General features: G+C 38.5%; 1 protein-coding gene across 2 annotated transcripts in view; it reads right to left on the bottom strand.

Annotated features, from left to right (window-relative positions):
• Positions 1–4868: 4868 nt before the first annotated feature.
• The window catches only part of LOC121517789 (CD166 antigen homolog A-like), a 54674-nt gene continuing 49377 nt past the window's right edge, over positions 4869–10165 (bottom strand). Inside the window, exons 13-16 of one of the 2 annotated variants that reach the window (XM_041799825.1) lie at positions 9975–10004; positions 9442–9553; positions 6483–6617; positions 4869–6391 (exon numbers count right to left, since the gene is read on the bottom strand). In XM_041799825.1, the coding sequence (XP_041655759.1) occupies positions 6515–6617; positions 9442–9553; positions 9975–10004 (245 nt within the window). In that variant the 3' untranslated portion in view covers positions 4869–6391; positions 6483–6514. The remainder of the gene's footprint in view (positions 6392–6482; positions 6618–9441; positions 9554–9974; positions 10005–10165) is intronic. The other variant, XM_041799833.1, reaches the window with a different exon arrangement.

Raw genomic sequence — 10165 nt, 5'->3', positions numbered from 1 at the left:
CCTCTCATTTTCCAACTTATCTTAACAACGAGGTAAGACACTCTGACACATTGTGACAACCAACCTCATCACAGGGGTGGTTATCACACACTATCAGGCTGTTTGCCATTATGTTGTTTTAATGGGAAAAATCTTTAAAAGAAGGTAAAAAGGCATAAGTAAATCAAAACTTCAATTGTATTAACAAGTTGACAAATACACAACTTAACACATCTTAACACAAAATGAGCAGGGAACATGAACAGGAACATTTTTAGGCCAGCCTACAGGCCAATAGCAACATGAAGAACATTACAAATAGGCCTAGCAATTATAGCCTACTCAACTGGGCTACACACATTCACTATCTGAGTTACACTGACGGCAAATGTAGGGTCTGTGAGCTCCAACTAAGCAGAGCTTGTGTGCCCATAACACTTACCCCATACCTCCCCAGAACAGCTGTGACAACCAACCCCAAAGACAATGTGACAACCAAACTTAACTGGACTTTATTGCCAGCATCAAGGACAAGGACCGTCTAACAAGTTAGCTAGCTAACAACAATCTGAATTATAGATTTCCTTCAAACTTTTGAAGGGTAACAACCGTTTGTTATAAACCCATTGTGTAAAAGCCTACAAGAAAAATACAGAGGAGCTGAATATTAACAGGTTGACATGAAAAACACAAGTCGTCTTACCTCAAATTCAGCTGTCCTACTCCAGAGAAGACTATGAAGATGATCTCTGATCCCAACTCTTGAAATTTTCATATCAACTTTTGGGAGACTGCGCCCTCTGGTGGTAATGAGTGTTACAACTAGTGTGAAAACTGACCCCGTTCTCCCCTATTTGCTCAAAATGTAGAAACTTACTGCGTTTCTTTGTGCTGCATGCAGATGAGGATGAAATGTGCAGAGTAAAATAATGTAAGCATCCAAAGTTTAACTAGGATGTTTGGAACAGCTGTGCTATAAAATCATTGCTCTGAGAGCTACATACAAAGCACTTTGGGTGCCTGGAGCATCAAGAGGCCAGAGGGCATCGGCACTTATAAACATATTTTCTCTCTCACTGTGTGAAATTCATTCACAAAAAGAAACTTTGGTTTACTGTATCATACCTACACCTTATGGAGCTCAGTTTAAAAGAAAATTCACACCTCAGTTAGAAAAAGATAGTAGGCAACAGACATAGGTGGAGCACAACGCTTTTTCGGATCACCACTTGTACATTGTCACTTGAACATGTTCAGGGTTGTAGATTACAGATGTACATGTGTGCACGAATTTATGTGCACTATATTGCCAAAAGTATTTGCTCACCTGCCTTGACTCGCATATGAAATTAAGTGTCATCCCATTCTTAATCCATAGGGTTTAATATGACGTTGGTCCACCCGTTGCAGCCATAACAGCTTCAACTCTTCTGGAAAGGCTTTCCACAAGGTTTAGGAGTGTATTTATGGGAATTTTTGACCATTCTTCCAGAGGCGCATTTGTGAGGTCACACACAGATGTTGGACGAGAAGGCCTGGCTCTCAGTCTCCGCTCTAATTCATCCCAAAGTTGTTCTATCGGGTTGAGGTCAGGACTCTGTGCAGGCCAGTCTAGTTCATCCACACCAAACTCTCTCATCCATGTCTTTATGGACCTTGCTTTGTGCACCAGTTCACAGTCATGTTGGAACAGGAAGGGGCCATCCCCAAAACTGTTCCCACAAAGTTGGGAGCATGGAATTGTCCAAAATGTCTTGGTATGCTGAAGCATTCAGAGTTCCTTTCACTGGAACTAAGGAGCCAAGCCCAGCTCCTGAAAAACAACCCCACACCATAATCCCCCCTCCACCAAACTTTACACTTGGCACAGTGCAGTCAGAAAAGTACCGTTCTCCTGGCAACCGCCAAACCCAGACATGTCCATCAGATTGTCAGATGGAGGAGCATGATTCATCACTCCAGAGAATGTGTCTCCACTGGTCTAGAGTCCTGTGGCGGCATGCTTTATGCCACTGCACCTGACGCTTTGCATTGCACTTGGTGATGTATGGATGGATGCAGCTGCTCGGCCATGGAAACCCATTCCATGAAGCTCTCTATGCACTGTTCTTGAGCTAATCTGAAGGCCACATGAAGTTTGGAGGTCTGTAGTGACTGACTCTGCAGAAAGTTTGCGACCTCTGTGCACTATGTGCCTCAGCATCCGCTTCCACGTTGTTAAAACACCACTGACAGTTGACTGTGGAATATTTAGGAGCAAGGAAATTTCAAGACTGGACTTGTTGGACGGGTGGCATCCTATCACAGTACCACGCTGGAATTCACAGAGCTCCTGGGAGCGACCCATTCTTTCACAAATATTTGTAGAAACAGTCCTCATGCCTAGGTGCTTGATTTTATACACCTGTGGCCATGGAAGTGATTGGAACATCTGATTTCAATTATTTGGATGGGTGAGTGAATACTTTTGGCAGTATAGTGTATGTCTGTTGTCTTCAGTAAGATGCCTCTCCTTACAACCATGTTTCAGATTTCTTTTCTGAACTGGTTCATAGAATTAGTATATTTTTTATGTGGATATGTATTTTATTTCATTTTAGTGAAATGATACATGAAGGAGCAGTGGGGAACCAGTTATAGAGCTTAATTTCATCACAATTAATGCATTAGTGCTGACAGCCCTAGTCTTGATTAACCCTATGTTTTTAATAAGAGGAAATCATTCTCTTAGCATTAATGCAACAGTTTTTTTGCTCCTAAATTTTGTAATGAGAATCAAATATATGTAGTGGAATCAAAACCTAAGTCTGCTGATATCACACCCTCTAAGGAGGAAAGATAACGGAAGTTGTAAACCCCACAGCTACAAGGAAGGAGAGGCCCTTTCTCCTTCCTAAATCCTACCTATGTTTATAAACCATTCCTGTCTTTGGAGTTTCCCAGGCATTAAGACACTAAAACTGACACAATGATGAAAGACAGCTTCCAAGAGAGATAAACACCTTAAAATCGGAATCTTTCGATTGGTCGACCCAAATGTTGAACCCTCTCAGACTAAATGCTGCCTTCCTAAAAGCTGTAAAAGCTCTGCACCATGTCTCATAAATCAGAGACTTCTCCCCTGCAAGGCCCTGTGGTTGACAGTAACAAACCAGACAAAAGCCATAAAATTTCCTTAAGGTTGTGGAGCTGAAAGTTTTTTAACTCCATGAAACATCATGTTTTTAAACAAGAAGTGTTGATATCGTTCCGAGTCTGTTCATCAGTAACACAACAGTGTTTTTCTTATTTCTCTGAGACTTTTGGTTCTGGATTTATGAAATTTAGAATCTAATCTAGATGTACAGACTTCACTGATATCCAGAGACTGAAAATCTTTCATGGAACCACAGTGACATCCAATGGTCGTCTCGGTTATTACAGCTCTTCAAGAGAATCTGTAATTAGAGAAGAAATGTTCGGTTTTAACATTGTGTATGATCATTTCACCATGTTGTGTCATGTTTACTTTGTGGTAGTTTATTGATTTTATTCTAGAGTCTTGTAAACCATTTATGTTCTGCATTATCTCATTAAGTTACTAACTTGGTGGAGAGTGGCGATCGAGAGGAGGGCTTAGGATACAAACCCCTCCCTTTTCCTTCTTAAAAAGAAGCCGTGTTAGAACACGCGGGCAGTTCAACTGAAGGTGTTCATGAGAAGGGCTCTGTTGAGTTCCTCTTCGGCCTCCTAGGCTCAAATTTTTCCTCCAAGTTTGTGCCGGATTCAATATAACAATGGGATCCTGTAACTCTATTTATTTTCTTATCCAGCACAAAATCCTTTAATCTTTTCGTAGCCTTTGTGCTAGCTTTTTGTAAAGCAGAGTTTTCATTTTTCCTTTTTCCGTACGTCCATCACTTCATCACTGGGAGCCCACAGTCACATAATGTCGATGTTTTGAGACATTCATTCGATATCAATTGGAAAATCAAGAACTGTTTTTATTGGAACCAGACAAATCCACCAGAGTCCTTGGACAACAATCCAGTTGCCATGTTCACCAGGCAGAGCGACCCATCTGACACCGTTACAGGACCGGCGAAATATTTCTAAAATTCGATCTGATTCGCCTTTTAATGACGCAGAGACTATTTAAGATGCTTGAATCTCTTCTTGCCTTGATTACTGCAAGTCTTTTTACCTGCCTGAGTCAGAAATCAATAAATCGACTTCTGCTAGGGTTTTAACCAGAAAGTATGATCACATCACTCCTGTCTCAGCATCTTTAAACTGGTTCCCATTATAATTTTAGAATTGATTTTAAGATTTTAGTGATGCCTTTTAAAGCTCATAATGGCCTTGCTCCCAGCTATATCTCTGACGTTTTAGTACCATATGAGCTGACATGTACGTAGAGATGCTCAAATTCAGGTCTTCTGGTCGTTCCCAATACCAGACTGAAGACAAAAGGGGACATTTGAGAGCCCCAAAACTGGAACAACCTGCCCAAGGAAATCAGATCAGGTGAGCCAGTAATATCTTTTAAACTTCTTTAAATAAACTTTTATTAGAAAGCCTGATTTTTGACTTCCGAGATTCTTGTCTTTTTGTATTTCTTTAAACAACTTTTTTCTTTTTTGTTGAATTTTATGCCTTAATATTTGAATTTTACTCTTCACTTTGATTTTGATCTTATGACCTGTTTTTTGTTTAACTTTATTTTTATTATTACTTTTCTTTTATAGAATGTTTTAACTTTGTTTTTAAAAACTTTTAAAAGATTATTATTATTAGTAGTAAAATATTTCTGAGATTTTAATTTTGAATTTTTTTTTTGCGCCTTTAAACCTCCTCTTCTTAATTCTGAAAAACTGTTTGATAAAGACAACATAAAGCTCAGTGGCTTTTCCAAATGTACACTTTATTTTAAACAAAAGTACAAAAACAAACATCAGTTATTTACAATACTTGCATGGCAATGTTCACTTTCTTTGGTCATTCTTCCAATTTTGATGGATTTGAAACAATGTAGGCAACAAACAGCAGCTTAGAGGTCTGAGATTATCACATGCTGAATCTATATTCAACCAGACGCTGAGCAACCTACTCATGACTCACAACTTATTTATAGCTCGGTTAAGTCTGCAAGCAATTTGCCAAATATTTAAATCCAAGGTATGATTATTGAATTTGCCTACCAGGATGTTTTTTTTTAACTTGCACAATATAAATAGCAAAAAAAAAAAGAACAGAAAACTAAAATCACATACTTCACAATTATATCCTGGTCTTGATCCATTTTTCAAAATGTAGTAAATGCTCCTGAAGGACCAATAATGTGACATGTACAGCTGCGCGTATTCTCTCGTATTCTACACAAATCTGACATGAAAATATGAACGCTAGTGCACATCACAAACTGACGTTCGTACAGGTAGATTTTCAAAAGAAGGCAAACATATGACGGCTACTTTGAGACAGACTCCTTGTCTTCTCTTTGTTGTGGTTTACAAAATTAAGCACAATAAACAATCATACCGCAACACTGGTGGAGAATTCACGATAAAAAATCAGGAGCTATGCCTTTAGCTTTAGAAAAGCATGGTTACAAACGATGAGGTTATGTGTGCAGCCACAGCAGAATGAGTAATGCTTCACATTCTCTCAATAATCTACCTGCTTGTGTTATACAGTGGTTATGATGACTGTACAGTACATTTGAAAACAGAATTTTATCCCCTCCTGGTCACTTTTTTGAAAAAGAGGTACACACGATCATAAAAATGAACAAAACAACAAAAGTCATGTAACACCAAAGGACTCTGTGGCACATCAGCTACTTCCTGTAACGTGTAAATCATAGAACCGTCTATAACTACCGCCGAGTATCACAAAATACCCATAGCCCTTTCTGGAAATCTTCTCATTTATAATGCCTCAGTGAACGAAATCGAAAATAAAACAGATTGAGTACGATGATGTCGAAGGCAGAGCTTGTTTTGACATGAACAATGTAACCGTGTTGATGTTTAAGAGTCAGACTAATGACGGCCTACACATCCTTACAGTAAAGGCAACTGGTCTAGAAGTAATTTTACCTTCAATAGCTAACAAAACCAACAAAAATCCTCATTTTCTCGCTTTCCCAAAGTCCATTCTAACAAACATGAATCCTAATAGTAGACAGGTTTACACATGTATCAGTAGTGCAGACAAGTTATGTATTTAACATACAGTTTCCATTCATTTTTCTTTTTTAAGGAATGAAGGTGAGGGGCATGGGTGGGTGGGGGGGTTGTCTGGATATGCTTTTTTAGTAAAATTCTCCCTGAAACCAAATCCAAACCGTCTTCATCCCAATGTACACTTGATTTTTTTTTTTCTCCGTAGACAGAGGTGAAGAGAAATGTGCAAAAGTTCCATGTTTTCACTGGAAAAAGATAATTACAAGAACAAATGTTAATCAAAAGAAGTTTATTTACTTTATTTAAGTATAAGAAGTGAATGCCTTCTTTTTATACCTTTCACATTCCCAAAGGTGGCGGCTTCTTCTTTACACCTCAGCTTTTTGACTGTTTTCTTCCACTTTCTCCTCCAGTTTCTTCTCCTCCTCTGAAGAGCCATCCTCCTTTTCACCAGTCTTCCAGCTTCCTTGTCTGTTAAACCAAACATAGTGACATTATTCTCAGTTACTGTAATAAGAACGCATAAATGAAAGCTTTATTTCCTCCATGGGAATCTTTCTAGCACCAAGAGCGTAAAAATATAAATTACAAAAGATGTCCACATCTACTTAGGAGAGTACATAACATAAAATCAATAAAATACATCACCAAGGTCCATCATTAAGTAGCACATGATAACATGTGAGGAATGTCAACAAGCAAGGTCAGTGAAGTGCAGATTACTACATACATGCTATATGATCAGAGCTTATTAAGCAGCTGAATGTTCAGTGGTCCAAAGGATGTCATGTTTTTTTGTCCTCATCCTGGGTCTTCTGTACCTGCACCCTGAGGTTAAGAGTTCTTCACATGTGTAAAAAGAAGCTGTGTTTTGACTTCATATGTGCAGAATAATCTGGAATACACACGCTCCACCTTGACTAAATGGAAGCATCAATAGCAGGTTGTGTTTTTCAACAATGAGGAGCTAATTCCCCTAATTTGGCAAATGCAGGTTTGATTACCAGGCAGACAAAAGGGGCCAAGCACAAGATCTAATTTGCTAAATTGTTTGCTAATTTTGTTAAAGAAGTAACCCAAGGTTAGATGAGAAGATCAATCTCATATTTGTCAAATGAGGAGCTGCACTCGATCAGCTTAGCCTAACACTGAAAACAGGGGGAGATCATCCTGGCTATGTCAAGAGGCAACAAAATTCTGCTTACAGGTGCCTTTAAAGATCTCTTCACAGCACATTGCATGATGTTCATTTAATCTGTGCAGTTACAAAGTTGTAAAAATGATTATTTCTGGTAGGAGAAAGGTATGGAATTACAGAAAAGCAACTGCATGTCCTGGGAAGTCAGTGCATGTAACCAAGCTATAATCTGAGGTACATAGAGACTAAAGTGATAACTTTTTTTTCCATTTGCTAATGCATTTCTTATGTTTCAGATATGCAGGAGTGTGGTACCAAACTTCTCATCTGACTCTGCGTAAGAAAGCTGGTAAGTGTGCTTCCCCACATAATAAACTCATTCTTGCCGTCTTAAAATAAAGGTCATGTGAAATAAAGTTAGACTGTGCTTAAATGTTTTGTATTCATGCATCTTAAGTTTTCTTGGCATGTGATAAAGCAGATGTACTGTCCTCTGTGTGTACTTGAGAATCTTGGCGATGATTATATAAACACAGGGGATGTGATAGAAAAGTATTGCCTGTTCAGCAAAGAATTCAGATTTAAAATGGAGGCAGGCACGGTTCATGCAGGAGTATTTATTGTTTAGTTGAATAAGAGAGTTTAAGTGAAAATGAATTGTGTAGGTGTTTTAAACAGCAGTTTTCCTCACATAATGATAATGTAGTTTGGCACTAGGGATGGCAATCATGCCCTGCCTCATTTTGTGCATCGAATTTTTGGTGTTTCTGCTATTTCAATAGCACTTATCAGCAGAGTGCAGAATAAGACAGTAAGATAACATGAGATAGCAGCCTTTGAAATGTTTCACTCAATAGTCCTTTTAGAAAGTTTATTGTTGATGAGGTAGCATATTGCAACCAGGAGTACAGGGTAACATCAGCAGCAACGACTTGATGTAAAAAAGCATACAAAGCCTCCTTTTTAACCTGAGATGTAGCTTCTCAGCCTGTGCATTGAAAGGAGGTGCGCATTAGTTAATGTCTCTCTAGTGTACCAAGATTGTGATCACATACAAAGCAAAAAAAAAAACATCAAAAGAGAAATGGTCAGAAAATATAACTGGGTGGCACACCCAAGTATTGCCCATGTACTGGAAACCTTGTACAGTAGCTCACAGACATAGTCAGAATTGTTTTATTGTAGGAGATAGTACATAAATCTGTGAGAAGGCCCAGATGAATAAAGCTTTTTTCTTATGCTGCAGCCAAAACTGCACAAATCAGGCCATGTAAGCTCATCAAGCCCACAGTAAGTACTGAATTTGTGAATTGAAGCATCTAAGACTGTATTGATTGCAGCTGCTAATATCTCCAAAAATGTGCATTATTTGCTTCATCTAATTCATCTCAAGGTCTAATTCACCAACCATGCACTGCTTATAATATTCAGCTCAAACAATACAACTGTTTTACTCCTTGCAGTCTGCTCTTGTTTTTAACCTGGGTGTGGAGAGAAGCTACCAGCATCTTATCCTGCAAATGTTACATCTATTTCACGATTTAAAAACAAAGCTTCCTCCATGAGTAAAGCAAGCAAGGACAACTTGAGGGGGGGAGAAAAAAACATGCGTCAGGTCCAGACCTCCCCACAGATGTGGATGAAGTGTTAAGTTTCAGATTGATTTAACCACTGGTTGGATTAAGAAAGGCCGTGTTTGCTAAGTATTTACAGACTTTGAGCAAAATTTATTTGTATCTCATACAGAGGCAGAATTTTTTCCTGATACCTTGGAAGTTTTCATGTGACAACTCTTCAAAATAATGCATCCAAGACCATGAGCATTTCATTCTTATTACATGTGGCTGTTAGCACTGTTGCTTGCAAATTAGACACTTTTTGCAATGAAACTCATTTGAATAAAAAACAGCTAATTTTTCTAAAAACAAAAAAGGTTAATGGCTGACTTAAATATGCACCATCAGCAACAATGCATATAATGCTGTTTATGCATTTACAAATGCATTTAACCCTCTGTGTGTGTATTGTGTGAATTAGACACTGCCTTTGTGACTCATTTCAGTAGGTGCAAAAGCTGCAAAATCCTTTTTTTAATCAAACCCCCAGTCAGTACAAATCAACTGTACTATTTTTAAAGGTCAAGTGTTGATTTCTTACTTGGATTTCTTCGAGTAGACCAAGTACGAAACGCCTATAACAATGGCGGCAACAAGGAGACCGACAACAACTCCAACCACCAGCTTAGTTTTGTCGCTGTCGTCTGCTGTGTCTGTAACAGAAACAAAAGTGAAGCATCAGTGATTTGCTTACATGTTTAAGTATTAAACTCCAGCCTGGATGCATGTGCAAACAAAGAAGCTGAATTTAGAGCAATAAATGCATTGATGAGTGACCACATCCGCACTGTACATGGTTATGACCCACTGAGTTTAATGACAAATCTGTTTTTGGTTATGACTCGTTTCATCAGCCAATGGGATTATGGACAATGTGGACATTTAGTCAGGATGCTGGTAGCTCCATTCCTCTTACATCTGCCTTTTATTAATAAAAACACACTGTCCAAAGATCGACCTGTAAAGTTCATGGTGATGTTGAATATTTCATTAAGATCCTTATTCAGTGCCAAACATTTTTTACTCACCCCCCCACCACTGTTTCTTACAAGCAAAAAATCCACTAGAACTTACCTTGTTTATCCATTCTCACCTCCTCAATTACTGAAATCAGATATAAAATAAAAATTAACGTCCAACCGAAAGAAAAAAATAAACAGTGACTGCTCTACTTCTATTCTACTTACGCATGCAAGAAGTTCAGAGAGGAAACAGACTGAACCCAGCATCCCAACATACATACACCAAAAGAGGAAGGAAAGAGG

Source organism: Cheilinus undulatus, linkage group 2 (assembly GCF_018320785.1).
Source record: "Cheilinus undulatus linkage group 2, ASM1832078v1, whole genome shotgun sequence".
Classification (NCBI taxonomy): domain Eukaryota; kingdom Metazoa; phylum Chordata; class Actinopteri; order Labriformes; family Labridae; genus Cheilinus; species Cheilinus undulatus.
Note: the sequence above shows the minus strand (reverse complement) of the source record. Positions and strands in the feature narration are given on the sequence as shown.